The 16,540-nt window shown below is 39.3% G+C and overlaps 1 protein-coding gene across 2 annotated transcripts; it reads left to right on the top strand.

Annotated features, from left to right (window-relative positions):
- Positions 1-1,370: 1,370 nt before the first annotated feature.
- ubxn7 (UBX domain protein 7) lies at positions 1,371-9,638 on the top strand. 2 transcript variants are annotated; one of them, XM_046408572.1, is made up of 11 exons: positions 1,371-1,527; positions 3,388-3,541; positions 3,763-3,827; positions 3,954-4,019; positions 4,190-4,302; positions 4,729-4,875; positions 5,126-5,216; positions 5,683-5,813; positions 6,113-6,617; positions 7,651-7,730; positions 8,506-9,638. In XM_046408572.1, exons 1-11 carry the CDS (start codon positions 1,422-1,424, stop codon positions 8,665-8,667), a joined length of 1,620 nt encoding a protein of 539 aa, XP_046264528.1. In that variant the 5' UTR covers positions 1,371-1,421; the 3' UTR covers positions 8,668-9,638. The 2 variants fall into 2 exon arrangements, with proteins under 2 accessions (XP_046264528.1, XP_046264529.1); XM_046408573.1 differs by lacking the exon at positions 1,371-1,527 and adding an exon at positions 1,564-2,476.
- Positions 9,639-16,540: the final 6,902 nt, after the last annotated feature.

Here is a 16,540-nt window from a genome sequence, read left to right as displayed (position 1 = left end):
TCAGTTCATTCAACCCAAAGATTTGTTCTTTTGAACGCCTCATTTGCGAGCAAAACCACAATACATTTGGCCTTCAGTATTGCTTAAAAATAGATAATCGTGTATCTAAGATGACCACTTTCAACAAAAACTAAGTGACCTATTGTTATGGATCCCTGTATATAATGCTTGAATGCACTTGATCTACACCCTGTTACAATTGAAAGGAGATGTATCTTTTGTATGAAAATAATTTTCCACCTCAGGGCTAAAAGGTCACGTGGACACAGTACAGACGCATCAGATTTCAGTGCATTGCTGGCTTTACATGGAGAATGCTAAGCTAAGTGCTTTCTGTGGAACATAAGATACTGATTATTATTGTCTAATTCCTTTTATTTGGGTCTCTAATAATTGTTAAAGTGGCCTGAGTAAATATTGAATCTCCCTTTATAGGTAAGAAGACATCTTAACATAATAGTTTGCCTTTCAGGCATCTTGTCTAGGAAGTTTTCTTTTTTTTCATATGGAGTTGAAGTTATGATTATAAGCCTTTTAAATTAAGTTTTTCATGGTTAGTGATCTTGAGCAAAACTCATCTGTAGAATATTTGTGAGCTCAAATCAGACTAACAGCAAAACTGAAGGACACTGTGCATTATTGATATGTAATATTATGTTATATTCAGCTAAATGTAATTGCAACTGGCCATTTGGATTATGAGTAAATATTGTTTGAACATATCATGTTGTAGAAATTCAGTACCGTACCATCACCACCTTCCCTTTGTAAAGTGAAATCCTTTTTATCTTCTTTATGCCAGGCAGTACAACAGATTTGTGTAAGATACCAAGACGTTGACCTTGATTGGTCATTGAATGAGCAATTACTCAAATTGCTAGCAGCTTGATGTGGTTAGAAATGATTCTTCAGATTTTCGACTTGGTTGAAGCTGTTTTCAAACTGAATGTATTATGCAAATAATAAAATCACATTACTTACAGAGAAAGCATATGTAGTTTTAATTTATTTGGTAAAATATTTCTCATAACTTAATGGTACAGTTTTGAAATTGAATAATCAACAGAAAAGTTAAACTTATTAGGTAATCTTTTATTTTAGCTTTCTTTGATTACATCAACAAAAGTCACACTAATAGCGACCCCTAACAATAGCAAGAAGCTGTGGTGTAAATGTTATACAAGCCGGGGAGTGAATTAAGTTGAGTAAATAATCACTTTAAAATTAAAATTAATTAAAAATATCAATAGTCTTCTTTGCGAGTAAAGACTTTTTTCGCCTAAATCTTTCCAGTGCCTGTTTTACAAGGGTGCTTTTTTCCTGTATTTTTCTGAACTACATAACCCACAATGCAACACAAACGTTTCGTGACGCATGGTGTTCGCGCCGCGCGAGGCAGGGGGAAAAGGACGGCGTAGCGCATGCGCCATATTTATGTTGTTGTTTGTGGCGGTAAGATGGCGGCGCTCGGAGACACCTCAGCTCCGGGGGTGAATGGGTTAATACAACAATTCACAGCTATTACAGGTAAAAAATAACCTTCGTTTGCGATTTGATCTGTTAACTAGGTCAGGGTTATCCAACAGAAATAGCTCAGCTGTTCAGCCAACAAAACGCAGGCAAGAGAACAGACGTTAAGTCTTCTCTGGCCCCTACGCTGTCAATGCTTTGCAGAGGGAAAAACCATTGCCAGTTATCTGATAAACTCAAGTGAAAGACTCATGAAAAGGATAATTAAAGCACAAGCTTTGGTTATTATCTGTCACAGCAACTTACAAGAGACTATATTTTCTTCGTAGTGCTCATTAAAAACACCATCTCGCTAGCCTTGTCTAAATTCTGTGCTTTTTTTTGCTCTGAATGTTGTCTGATAACATGGAATGGACGTCGGCTGAGCAACATTTCCCTTCTTCATCATCAGCCAGGCTTCGTGTTGTGTTACTGTCATCTTAACTCTGACTGATGTTAGCAGCAACACTTAGATGAGCACGTTGTCTGTCTCCGACTACTCGCTCAGATGTCCTCAGTAGTTTATGTGTGCCTCGACACGACGAACACTGTTTGAATTTTCAATTACTTAACGGAGAAAAAGGGAGACTCAGCTCGAGGGCTGCTGCTACACTTGGAAAGTGAAACAGACATGCGCAGTACACACGGAAAGATCATAGCAGCCAAACGGCGCTGTACACTTTAAAAAGACGAAAATTAATCTTCTGCTCTGTGTTTCCTCGTATTTTAAAAATGTTCATCGATTTTTGCATTGTTCTTGAGACATCTGAGAACAGCTCTGGTGTTTTTGCATACTTTAGCCTATCAGTTACAAATCTTGTAGTACCTTAGCCACATTGCTGCCTCCTGTAGTATTTCGCAAAGTGTACCCGAGCCGTTGTATCAGCCGTTATTTTTCAGGCATTTGTTTGTCTTTCATTTTTTGCACAGCGTTGCAGCCAACTTGCAGATACTTTGTGGAGATATGGTAATCTATATTTGTGACTGCTAAAGTTGGATTGTTGTTGCACTTCATGGACCCCATAATTGCTGTTTTAATGATGTAACTTTGACAAAAGCAATACTGAACAGGGTGTTCGCATTGACTAAATATTTGGAAAATCCTGGTTCAATAGTATGCAAATATCCACTGTCACAAATGAGTGAAATGAATGAAAACCAGTAATGTCAGCTCTCTGGACTGCAAGTAATCAAAATAAAACTAATCAGCCTTATCTGTACATGATAAGTTGTGAACAGGTTGCAACATGTAATTCAAGTAGCATGGTAAGTGATTTATTAATTTGATATACAGAAGGAGAGGTTGCTAACTTCAAACTATGTTATGTATGATTTATTGTTAGCTGTGTCTGTTGGCAGATAAATAACATGAAATTGGAGCACAGATTTGACAAAGATATACTGTTTTTGTCTTAATTTAAAAATGTTGTCTTACATAGTTTCTCCCCCACACAATGTCAACAAGTTAATTTTTTAAGCTGTTAGGTCTCCCCAGTCGTACACATCTTGGTCACAATTCCTTTTACACAATCCTTATCAAATATTTTGGTTTATGTTAAAAACAAATATTGATCTGTATGTAACTTTTTAAACTCTCACACCATAGTAAAATGAATCCAAGGAGTATATGTACATACATGATGTGTAGTAAACAAGTTACAACTTAAAAAAAATTAACACATTTCTTTAAATATGTTACGGAAGCAAACAAACAAACAAAAAAACAGGATCTATGAACATCAGATTATGTTAGTTACTGATGATATACAGCCTTCCATTACAGACACATTTACCCTTGAATTACATGGACGGTGAGTTCTCACACAAATATTTAAATATTGTGTAACATCAGTATGGCTGTGTCCAACACTCTTGTAGGGGCCACGGAGAGTGTAGGAAAACATATGTTGGAAGCATGCAACAACAACCTGGAGATGGCAGTGACCATGTTTCTGGACGGAGGAGGAATTGCAGAGGAGCCCAGCACCAGCTCCAGTTCAGCAGCTTCAAGCAGCAGAGCTCCCCCTTCAGAGTAAGCTGATATTTGTTGTTACAGACAAAAGCAAAACAAAGCCTTTAGGCTTTTTGCCACATTTTACTATCTTGAAGATGTACTGTCTGATTTATATCTCTCTAATGTAGAGTTGTTGTTAAGTGAACTGGGAGGAAAGTTTGGGGCATTGCTGTGATTTGGGGTGCTGTAGAATGATTTGCTTCTCAGACTGATGCTGTGTATGTTGTCTTATGTCTCAGTGAAGTACGAGCACCAATTCCCCAGAAGCAGGATATATTGGTGGAACCTGAACCATTGTTTGGAGGTATTACAGTGCTGCTTATCTTATGCAACCTCATGCAAACAGATCTTTAACTAAATTGTTGTTACTGGCTGGCCTGTTTTAGTCATTTGCTGAATGTGATTTTTGATGTGTGTCTTTTACATGCAGTGCCAAAGCGAAGGAGACCTGCTCGATCCATATTTGATGGTTTTCGAGACTTCCAAACAGAAACAAGTAAGCGAATTCAAGCTTTCTGAGTTTTAGGTATGTTATCTGCAGCCAATGTGGTGAAGGTTATTGTGGCATAATCACAACCGACAAGACAATCTGTGGCTTTTTTTCCCTCTGTCTCAACCTTTTTCACTGTGTCTTTACCTCTTATAATGAATATCAATGTTCTGTAGTTCGCCAGGAACAGGAGCTGCGTAATGGTGGCACGGTGGATAAGAAACTGAGCACTCTGGCAGACCTTTTCCGTCCTCCCATTGAGCTCATGCACAAAGGCAGCTTTGAGACGGTGAGGAGTCACTCACCGGACACTTTACACCTCACATCTTTATTCTGCTCCTGTGAACTTTCAGTGAAATTTCAGATGGTGACTGTGTAGGTCACAGGTGGAAAACCAGGTTTGTCCACTATGCAGGTTGTCATTTTTAATGATGCATTTCCCTCCTCCGGGCGAATGTGCACTCACAATACTTGTGAAATAAGCTGGTGTAGTGTTTAAAACGGAAACCTGCATGCCCAGCGTACATATGCCACTGATGTAGATGGTTATGATTGTTTTCTATAAAGACACATTTTTCTTGTGAATTTAGATCAGTTGCCATCAAACTTGATCATAACATGATACTATATGATCTTTTGTGTTGGACCAATTTTACAATCTCAGCATTCAGTAACTGACTAAACCCATCCTATATTTTCTCGATTGTGCTTGTAGGCAAAAGACTGCGGGCAAGCGGAGAACAAGTGGCTTATGATCAACATTCAAAATGTTCAGGACTTTGCCTGCCAGTGTTTGAACAGAGATGTTTGGAGTAACGACGCAGTGAAGACCATCATCAGAGAACACTTCATATTCTGGCAGGTATGCAGTTTCCATTCACAGGGCCAATATGTGGTCAGTGGTGCATTCATGTTACTGTAAACTTTGAATCCAACTGCGATGCAAAAATAGAGACCGTAGATAGTGCAGCAACAGAGGTGCACTGTTATCTGCAATTTAGTGCACGAAAGTGCAAAGCAATCAGTTGAAAGATTTTTCAATGAAATGATGCTGCTGCTTTGTCCACTTCTGTAAGGTAAATGTCTGCATTGTGCATTTTCTTTCATTACAGGTATATCATGATAGTGAAGAGGGACAAAGATACATCCAATTTTATAAGCTGAACAAGTTCCCCTATATTTCCATCCTCGATCCCCGCACAGGTGAGAGCGAACTTAGTCACAGCATTATCCACCCTTCTGCCGCTTCCCCTCCAGTGACAACCTTAATCTGCTGTTTCTCTAGAGGAGCTCAAGATCTGCTCTTGTGCATGCATACCATTTAGAAAGATAAGCATTAGGAAGTAATGATTTAAGTATTGTAAAAGCAACATTGTACGGTATCCTTGACTAATGGTATATGAATGAGCAGGAGATGTTTCATATGATTAAGTGATGGGATCACAACAGGCCCGCAATAGGTTTTTCACTAAATAAATAATGAAGATTAATGTGAGCTGCGTTTTTATCTGTGTAACCATATTAATAGAACACAAATTATGTCAGTGAGCAGACGTTTCACCCCCGGGGGCTTGCTTCTGCATGGTATTTCTAAGTGGGTGCAAATGAACACATCTGCTTTTGCTGGTTTTGTGACTGACCTGTTCTGTTCAAAACATGTTCACTTTAGGTCAAAAGATGGTGGAGTGGAACCAGCTGGATGTGGCATCGTTCCTGGAGCAGGCGACTGGCTTCCTGGCAGAGCACGGGCAGCTCGATGGGCCGTCCTGCCACGCACCCCCTGCCAAACGAGCTCGCTCTGTGGGTCTCGCATCTCACATGTCTTCTCTAATTCTCATTCTCCTCTGTCTTACTTTGACTCTGTTGGAATTTCATCTGGCACAACTCATTTATCAACTGTAGAGCTATTATTTGGGATTTTGGTTATTTTATATAGTGATTCAACTTCATTGTTGTCTCTCCTTGGTTAAAAGCCCTGCATTGCAGATTTAATGATTATAATTTCTCAAAATTTGCATGTGCTATCTTCTGAAGCACTGTTTGTCACCCCAAAAGTATCACTTAGCCATGGCTGCACACTCAACACATTTCTTTTGTAGGAGAGTCTGATTGATGCCAGTGAAGACAGTCAGCTGGAGGCAGCAATCCGAGCCTCCCTGCAGGAGACCCACTACGAGTCCTCAAACGCCCCAGAAGCCCCCGATTCCCCCCGATCAGACGACGAATCGGACGCGGAGCCATTCTCTGACAGCGAGGGTCCCATCTCTGTTGATGGCTCAGACAGCGAAGTGCCAGTACCCCACGAAGAGAAAAGTTCCACCAGCAAACACTCCCCAGTACCTCCGGCTACTGTAGTTCAACAGCGTCTACATCCTGATAGTTCAACCTCTTCCCACAGAAAATCACCGTACAAAGAAAACAACCACAGTCACAAGAAAGAGGAGAGCAAAAAGAACCACCTGGAGCCCTCAACTGCTGGTCCTCGTCACTCTCAGCATGAAGCAGATTCTGGGGGGAACCACTGTACCGCATTGGCCGAAAACGCTGGACCTTCCAAGACCAGCACCACCCAACCGTGTGACGTGGACTGTCCTGATGACAATGGTATGTCAGTGTGTCAATTTTAAACCTTTATCACTTGGGATCAAGGTTATGACATGGTGTGATTGAGAGGGAATGTCTTTGAGTCTTCAGCCTGCAGAAAAACCCCTTTCAAAAACTGCATTTGAAGTGTGTAAGGAGCATTCAGCAGTACTTGGTGAGGGCTTACGCATGCCCATATGTTATTGTGATTCTGGAACATAGCATCAAACTGGGACATGTTTCTTCTGAGGTCCACAAGTTGATTGGTCAGCTGCTCTGTGTTTTTGTCTTTTAGTGTTTTTAATGCTAGGGGAGATTGTGGATAGTGAACACAACATTAAGCAATTAGGAAAAAAAGCTCAGTAGTTTCAGTAACATAGGTAAAGGCATTCCCACAGCATTATCCAGGGGATAATGAGTCAAGTCAAGTCAAACACCTAGTGTTCACCGGATTCTCGCTCGAAATTTTTTTTTGTTTTTCATCTGTTAGACATTGAATGCGGCTAGTGAAACATCAAGCAGTGTAAACCCGTGTGCACTGTTCAACTAACTCTCAGACTGTGCAACTAATTCACATTATGGCTCAGTCATCTGACTGTGGAACTCATGATTAATTCATGTATGTTCTGCACAATATTTCTCTTGCTCTAAATTTTAATAAAACTCGCCATTGCCTTCTTTATGAAACTATAAAGCAAAAAATGTCTTCTCTATATCTGTCCGACTGCCTTGGTGGCCCAGTAGATGGCACTCTGAGGTCCAGCAGTGGGTTGTGGTGCGCTGGTCCCCTAGTTTACATTATTCCAAGAGCCATGTAGAGAGAGGGTTGGGTTACAGCTAACAAAGCATCAGCTAATTTAAGTTTTAATGTTTTGATAAGCCTAACCAGTCAGTGTTGAATTTGAAGTAGTTTGGCAGCTCCCGAGAGAGCTGTAAGTACCAATATCAGAGGCCAAGCGATGAGCCTGTTTCAAATGTTCACTGCACTAGTTGAATGATATTGATTATTATATTGACAAACTTATAAACACAGCGACTATTTTTCCCATCACAGGACCTAAAGCCAGGTTGATGCTCCGTTACCCAGATGGACAGAAAGAGCAAATTTCCTTGTCTTCTAAAGCAAAACTTTTGGTAAGAACACGCCATAATAACTCAAAAGGAATAGTTTGACATTTTGTGAAATGCATTTTCTTGCTTTGTTGGAGAGAGTCAGATGAGTAGATCGATGCCACTGTCATGTTTGCATACTGAGTAAAGAGCTGGAGCCAGGATGCACTTAGCTTAGCATACTAGTACTACTATACTGGATTCAAACAGGAGGCCTGACTCTGTCAATATGTGCAAAAATCTGCCCAGCAATACCTGTTAATACCTGTTCAGTAAATTTTCACATTAAATGTTACTGTTTATTTAATTATTTAATCCATGTAAACGACAATAGACCATTTTACAAGGGGTTATGTGTCAGACTCCGAGAAGATAGTCTATTCCCCACAAAACAGCAAATTGTAATTTTTGCATTTCAGTTTGCACATTAACTTATGAGATATATCGTTTTATTGAATGAAGTTGAGAGTTGTTGATAGGTGGATTTTTTTTTAATGCAAGGTTAGCTTAATTTTGCTTTTTTTTTTTTTTAATTCCAGTTTTTGTGCCAAGCTAGCTGGCTGCTGGCTGTAGCTTCATACAGGATTTACCAAAGATATAACTGTAGTATCTATCTGCTCATCTAACTCTAGGCAAGAAAACAAATAAGCATGTTTCCCAAAATGTGAAACTATTGCTTTAAGTAAAATAAACATGGGCATTTCCTCTGTACGCCCAGTTTGACAGTGACTGATTATCGCATGCTGCTGATTGTTACCTAAAATGTCTCATGTCTGGTGGTTTACATTCTCATTTCAAGGCCCTGGTTAGACACGTCCAGTCCAAGGGTTACCCTAATGAACGCTTTGAACTCGTCACCAACTTTCCCAGAAGGAAGCTTGCCCACTTGGATTATGACATCACGCTGCAGGACGCGGGGCTTTGTCCACAGGAGACTGTATTTGTTCAGGAGAGGAACTAGCCTTGTCAGACACACTCACTTTTGCTTGTCTGTATCTCTCTGATAGACCTCACCCTTTCACCAATGATCTGGGACGATGTTACTGGCCTTGACCCCCTAACCTACTGTTCTTCTGGAATTAGGCCCCTGTTTTTGCCAAGACAACTTTTAGTGGATGGACTACCTTCCCTGCCAGTTCACTAGTCTTACAGTGACATCTCTACTGACTGAGTCCGAGTCTGAGTCTGAGTTTGAGTCTAATCCCTTTGTAGTGCTCTGCAGATGGCCAGTAAGGTGTTATGGATGCCAGCACTGTTTCATACTTTTAATGTGATTTATTCTTTTCTGATGCAGGCTTCATTTTGATCTGATCAATGAGGCACATCAGGATAGAATATATACAACATAGCTCATATTTAAATAAAAACAAAGAGAAACCCAAATAATGGATCACTAATAAATGATGAGGCACCAGGGACTTGTACAAAAAGACTTTTACCTCCCATAAAGGATGTTAAATGTCAGAGTTTATTTTCTAGCTCTTCTTGTTATTTTCTGTACCTGGGCACAGGTAAAGGGAGGCTCGTTCTTGTTTATTTTGACCCAAAGTTGGTCTCTCACATTGTCAGTGTTTGAACAATTGTAATCATTTGGAAGGCAGGGGCACTCCTAGAAACGCTGCATAAATTAGCAGTCAAGAAAAAGTGTCGGATGTCTGTGACACACTTGTGTAGATCTGAGAGGATTTGAATTGATCTGCACATTTAAATTTCTCTTGGCTAATTAGAGACTAGTTGATTGTTTTTGCATTTCAACTTTTGATACACAAGGGAATGAAAGAAGGGTGATACATGTCATCAGTAGGGCCTACACTGTACAGAGATGGCTTAGAGAGACTGACATTTAGCTGTAGTTATTGTTTCTTTTCTTTATTTTTTTATATATGCTGCCAAGAAAATATGCTGATGTTTAAATATAACCACCAAAACCGAGGACGATTCTGCTTGATCTTTTATTACACTTTTTAAATTAACTGGATTGCCCTTTAAATAAACTTCACAGGCATGATGTGATGATACAAAAGTCACAGGTTGCACCAGTTTCAAAGCAAATACAGAAAAGAAATATATTAAGAGGAAAGAAAACAGCAACTCCAGAAAATCAGCTGCAACAACTTAGAAGATTTGTTATGGAGGTTTGTTTCAGTGTGTACTTTTTATAAGTCAAATTATGCCAACAAGGCTTATTTGTCTGTTTTGTTTTGAGTGTTTTTTTTTTTTTTTTAAATCAGTCATTCTTGCATGTTAGATTGTCTGTTGTGTTGGAATTCTGGGCCTACATGAAAGACTGACAATGTTCAGTAAACGAAACACATGACAAACACATAACAGCTGTACATGAATGAGGGAAGCACATGGTTGTGGTCACAGCATTTAAATAAGATGTAGACTTTAATAAGGTGCCACATGGACAGGTGGTGGCAGTAATGTGCCTTAAATGGCAACAGTCAAATAAGGTGAATAAGACCGCCAGCCTGTGTAAATATGGACGGTTTAAATGAGCTATACGAATGCTTTATGAAGTTGGAAATGAATACAGTGTGGGTGACAAACATTAACATGAAAACTTTAGAGGGTGATGTATACTGCCAAGTCAGTTTACCAATATCAGCGTGAGCTTTGTGGTAAATGGTCAGCTTGAATCACACTCATACATTTTTGATTACAGTTAAAGTTCACGGACCCGCTAAAGGATTTTTTAAAACGTTGTTCATGTTCTGAATTTTGTCAAAACATTTTCATTGTGAATAAGGGAATCACAGTGGTCAGATAAATACACTTTTGTACTGATTATGGGACTGGACCTTACACTTGTGAACAATTCTTGTTGTTAATTGTTAAAAAATAGTCACAATTTCTCTATCTCTCTTTCACTTAGAAATATACTGGTTTGGTAGAAAGAGTATTGTTGTCTTCTGATGATCTACAGTGAGAAAAAAAGCAGGGAGAAGTGACCAGTGCTACAGTATTTTAGAGACGACAAATTCAACTCCCTGTCTGTATTGTCTGTAGATGACATTTGGTGTCAAGCCTTGAAACATGTAACTGGTCAGCATCAAATTCATTTTTTTAAATTCCCTTCTGGGGGGCGGCACGGTGGTGCAGTGGTTAGCACTGTCGCCTCATAGCAAGAGGGTTCCAGGTTCGAATCCCTATGTGGAGTTTGCATGTTCTCCTTTTGCGTGTGTGGGTTTTCTCCGGGTACTCCGGCTTCCTCCTGCAATACCAAAAATATGCACATTAGGCTAATTGGCTACTCTAAATTGTCCCTAGGTGTGAGTGTGGGAGTCTTAGTGTATTGGCCCTGCGATTGACTGGCGACCAGTTCAGGGTGAACCCCGCCTCTCGCCGTAGTCAGCTGGGATAGGCTCCAGCTTCCCCGCGACCCTGACAGATAAGCGGTATAGAAAATGGATGGATGAAATTCCCTTCTGAATGACGGCTGACCCAACTGATAATAGTAACTGCCTGTATGGGTCAGAGTTCAAAGAAAAGGACTTGCAGCTGTACAAACAGACGAGGACACTGCCTGTTTCACTGTCCTCGCTACAGTAGGTGAGGGACATTCCTTCATCACCCCCTGTGATGTGGTTTGTCCTCATCAGCTGCCTCAAATACAGCAAAAACAACGGGCTATACAGTTCATTACAAAGGAGAGCAAGAGGGCATTCTTCTGGCATTCTGGATAGCATCTGGAATTTACAAGATCCCAGGTCAAAATGTCACCTTCAAATGTGGACTGTTTCAGGGTTCCACAAAGTCCTTATAGTTTGGAAAATGCGTAATTTAAATTATGTTTTTGAGGTCAGGAATATGCCTGACTGAATATTATCCAAAAAATGCTGGATTTTTCACCATAATCTTTTGTTCCATCAACATTATCACATTATCAATATTTGAAATGAAACAATCTTGTCGTCCTTTGTTTATTGCCTGCAATCAACCTGCATTCAACTCCTAAATGTATTCATCAGTGTTTCGAGGTTAATGAGGTAACCAGGATGGTGGCCAGCAGACATGGCTTGTTTGAAGTTTTGTCTGTTGCATAAGAAGGATGTTGACCCCAGTCATCTGTGGACCTTTCAGTAAGTTCTCTGAATGAAGTCAATGGAAGTTAATGTGTGATCAGTGAGCAATGTGGGGGAAGAGTTTGAAGGGGCGCTCACACCGATTTTACACACAAAGTTCAGTTTATCACAAGTAGTACTACCCTGAGGACAGTTGTGTAATGTCTTCTGTGGCTGTTCTGGAGGAAATGTCTAAAGTTTGAAACAATTACAACCCTGATTTATTTATTTTGGGTTTAGGGCATGAAACAGGAAACCTGCATTACAAATTGGAGGTGTGAAGTGTGAAAGAAGCATTTCAGTGGCAGGGAAGTGTAATGAAAGATGCTGTGGCATTATGGGAAATGTAGGATCTTGTGTTTCTGGCACTAAATGCCCGGATAGCCTCTCTTTTTTAAAAAAAAATCTGACTCTCCAAGTTTATGACAACTATACCATGTCACTTGAGTATCTGTAATATACACAGATAACTCAGATAAGTACATTTGTTGATGGAAGCTAAAAAAAAAAAAAAAAAGCAAATTAAGTGGCTGGGAACACTGACATGACAAATTTAGTACTTGAGCATTTACATGACATGCTACGTGATACTTGCACATTTCAGAAGAAAAAAAATACTCTACATTTTTCTGATAGCTGTAGCTACTACCTTTGTTTACATTACAACATTTATTACATCCAATAAAGAGTGTTATGGTTATGTGTGGGTATCAAGAATGGATCGTTACTGGCATTATGTAACGACTGACTCTTGCAGTTATACTCCACTTTCGTATTTGTGTCAAGTGCAATACTTTTTCCCTCTGCAACACTTCTTCCTCTTTCATTTAGTAGCACATTTGCAGGTATTTTGTACACTATTTTATGTTCATCTGAAGAGGTCGTTGCTTGTATGATGTAACCCAAAAGATATGTATAATGGACTTGATGCTCACCACGCAGAGCTCCACAAACTGAAACTGTTTGTGTGTAACATCCAAACCATAGTGCCTTGTTAACTGCCTGATCCACGTCAGTGATGATAAACTCCTCCACATTGTGGACTGTAAGCACTGTGAGACATAGAACCAGTCACAAGTTCCCAGAGCTGTTATATATCTTGTATAATACGAGTGGTTATTGATTACTAGCACTAAACATTAAAAAATATATTCAATACTACAAAAATGAATTCCAAACATGGATTTATCACCAGACCTGGGCACGGTCTCCCTTCCCTCCAGGCTCATCGTCTCTCCCGCTCTACTCTCCTGCTTTCCATCAGTTCATCACCTTCTCCAGCACATCAATCCTAAGTGTAGATTTTCTTAAATGATTCGGTGCTCATGTTTCTTGTTCTCCCCTGCCTTTCTTGTCTCTCAGGTTTGTTGCCACTACTCAGCTCCCAAGCTAACCCATCTTCATTCCCTCTGCATATGCTGGTTCCTCCATATGTCATCCTCCTTCCTCCAGCTGCTGCCATGCCCCATCACCCATCTGTCCTCAGCCCGTACCAGCCATAATCTCTTTTCCTCTTAACCTCCATTACAGCCTCACCTCACTTGTCCATGTCTTGCTTTTGGGTCTATCTTGCTTCACCACATTAACAGATTTTCTGAAATTTTACTTGTCTCTAAATTCACACAGCCCATAGCTGGTGTTTTTGTCTGAACAGACGTGTTACACGAGCAAAGTAATAACCTTGCCTGATTTCTGTGTAATTAATACACTGAAAACAGGATAGTGATGTTATTGGCTCGTTGGCTGCGTTATCAAGTCGCATCGTCAAAGTGGGCTAATGCTGCTGACTGTGTGACGTGTCAGCACACACTGACAAAGGCTCAGTAATCTAGTAATCTGTGAGTGTGCAGGAAACTGGCACAGGGATAAAGACTCAACAGCTCACAGGCAGCTCATGAGAGGTAAAAACTTTAATCAGCCTGAGAGTACTAATACTGTAAAGGCAGCAGACAGCATCACAGAAACAGGAAGGCTGGAAATCTAAAGCAACATAGACAACCTAGGGTAGTCCCTACCTGTGATAGGGACAGAATGGCCTGCTCTGTGATGGACAAGTACCTCAGCTGATTAGGATTACACACGAGGACTTAGGTTTAGGCATCATGATTGGTTAGTATTAGGGCAAGAATATCAGTGTAAGCCAATCAGAGGCAGAGTACAGCAAGTCATTTCAATGGCATTTTAGTAAAATAAAATTTGCTCTATATACATTGAATCTTATGACTAATGGGACACAATGTGAAGGGAAAAGAACAGTCACATGATGAGTTGCAGCAGGCAACATACTGAGGACAACTAGTGGACAGGTGAGGAATGACAGGAGACACTGGTGACTGGAACAAGCAGTAACAGTAAACTCCTTGTCATGTTCTATTGTAAGCAGTAAACAAAATGTATTATTTGTTTATATTTAATACTTTTTCACTTATCAGTATGTACATATACATGTATATATTAGTTCTATTCCAGATTGATCCAGTCACTCCTTTCATGATCTCCTGATGGTCAGTATGCTGTCTGTTGGCACAGTGTCACTAAAATTTATGCACACTCAGCATCTGGGTTTATCTCAGTGGATGGGGGTGAGAATAAAGTTTTAGTTGTGGTAAGGTGAGGCAATAAGGTCAGGGTTACATGATTCAGCAAAAGGTCTTTTTGCAGAACATCTACTTTACGTGCATCGGATCAACTATCCAAACAGTGTTGCATAATGTGCTGATTCCCCTTTTTTAAACGTTTGAATTCTGCTGAACCAGGATTTAGCTGCTTTGATACACCTTAATATGACATCTTTTCTAATCAGCCCACTCCACTAAGTGAACTGATTCTATAGGTGGAAACTTAGTGCAACAAACTGACAATTCAATCTGATATCAGGCAAAGAATACCTGAAATTATACTCTAACACCTTGAATATGGCTTTCCTTTTGATTTGTCTTTATTTATTTAAACATTTTTCAAAATCAATGCTCCTCATATAGGTTTTAATGTATTATTTATATGTATAGTGAATACTGACTAAACACACTTAATATATTTTCTTCATGTTAACTGCAGCACCACCATATCCAGCTGATAGTAATAATCATACACTTAAAAACAGCTAAATATTTTATCTGGAGGTTAAGAGGTTAGAAGGAGGATCCTATTTATTTGCTTCTTTTATTATCAGTTAGCCTAATGAATGAAAAAGGAAAGAAACATGCACAGGGTTCATGATTGGAGAGTGTTTGTGACTTTTGGTTCAGCTGGGTTATCTTTGATGGATTGCACTTCATTTTTCTTGTTGGGAATATTCATTCAAGATATATGCAGGCATATGCAAATATTTGCTTTACAGGGCAAAATTGTTAAAGTAACAATTCCTGCCAGATTTCAATCACTGATATCTGAGTCTCACTGTATTTAATACTGATTTATATTCCTTATTGTGTTTATTTTTTTATAATGAGCCATTACTCCTGTAAATTAAAACTTAAAAGTCCATACTTAAAGGCACTGTGTTAACACAGAAGGCTGCAGACACAATAGCACAAAAAATATAAAGACGTCCATCAGAAGACAATAAAATGCAAAGAGTAAAGTAAAAATGTAACCCATCCACTTGTCCAGTATTCTGGATCTTCTAAAGTTGCATCACTTAAGGCCCCTCATGAAACATGAACTCTATTGTGAAAGTCAGTGGGTGATGTTTCAAAATTTGGCAGCTGGGAACAAAGAAGGAGGTGTTATTGGTTAAATTTACAAATCAGCAGAAACCTTTGCTCTTCTGTTGGGTAACACTGACTCTGTAAACATGACTAATGTGGGTCACACTGCAGCTTTTCTTAATAAAATACTTCAATGAATGCATTTTTCACAAACTTTTTTCCTTTTTGATTTGATCCATTTGGATGTTTACTCACAGTTTTAGTATATGACTTCTCCTCCTCATCTTCTTAAAGCAGCAGTCCCTCCAAAATTGCATTTTTCAAGTTACACCTGGTTACAGTAGACCTCAGTGTGCAAGAGTGAAACAGCATTTGTAAAAAATGTTTGCAAATTACAGTGGTGGATCGTGACCGAGTACTTTTCAGTACTGAGGGAAATACCGCAATATTGTACTAACACTACATTTATATGAACACTTTAGCTTCAACTGTAGGTCTACCTGTAATTCAAATTAACCAACTATAAAGTAGAAAAGAATAAACTCAGATTTACCAATCAGAAAACACTGCTTACAAATGAATGAAACTTTTACTTGAAATGAAGTGTTTTGGGCTGTTTTTTTTTTTTCCTGGATTAAAGTATCTGGACTCTTCTTCCAGAACAGGTACTGTAGCACATTGGTGGGATTTATTTATTATTTAAAACAATGTTTTAAACTTTGAATGACAGCAGAAATTCGCGGACTTACACTTTCTCGTCGACTAAAAATCTATAAAGGTTGATGAACACTTCAGTAAATTAATTAAGTCACTTTAGTTGTCCTTAAAAGGAAACCGGAGCAGCAAACAGAAATACACAATGTAACGCAAAGCACATGAACACACCACATAAACACGAAGCAGGTAAAAAAAGCACCAGAGAACAGGTTTAAAACAACTCAAACTTTGAATGCAAATTTAAAAAAAAAATGGATCTTTATGCTCATGTTGAATTAAACTTTGTTTTCTTCATATTAAACCACTTTTCTGCTCCGTCTAGATGGTGTTTAAAGCTCGGTGGGCGAACAGTGTCGGGGGAGTCTGTGAATTTCCATTATGTGGACATCTCTCTGTTTCA

This window comes from Scatophagus argus, chromosome 13 (assembly GCF_020382885.2).
Source record: "Scatophagus argus isolate fScaArg1 chromosome 13, fScaArg1.pri, whole genome shotgun sequence".
Classification (NCBI taxonomy): Eukaryota; Metazoa; Chordata; class Actinopteri; family Scatophagidae; genus Scatophagus; species Scatophagus argus.
The sequence above is the reverse complement of the archived record's forward strand: the minus strand, read 5'-3'. Positions and strand labels throughout refer to the sequence as shown.

Coding starts and splice junctions, on each gene's coding strand:
- ubxn7 (XM_046408572.1), top strand. CDS start 1,422: ATGCGCCATATTTATGTTGTTGTTTGTGGCGGTAAGATGGCGGCGCTC. Junction 3,542..3,762: donor AGCAGAGCTCCCCCTTCAGA/GTAAGCTGATAT, acceptor CTTATGTCTCAG/TGAAGTACGAGCACCAATTC. Junction 5,217..5,682: donor CATCCTCGATCCCCGCACAG/GTGAGAGCGAAC, acceptor TGTTCACTTTAG/GTCAAAAGATGGTGGAGTGG.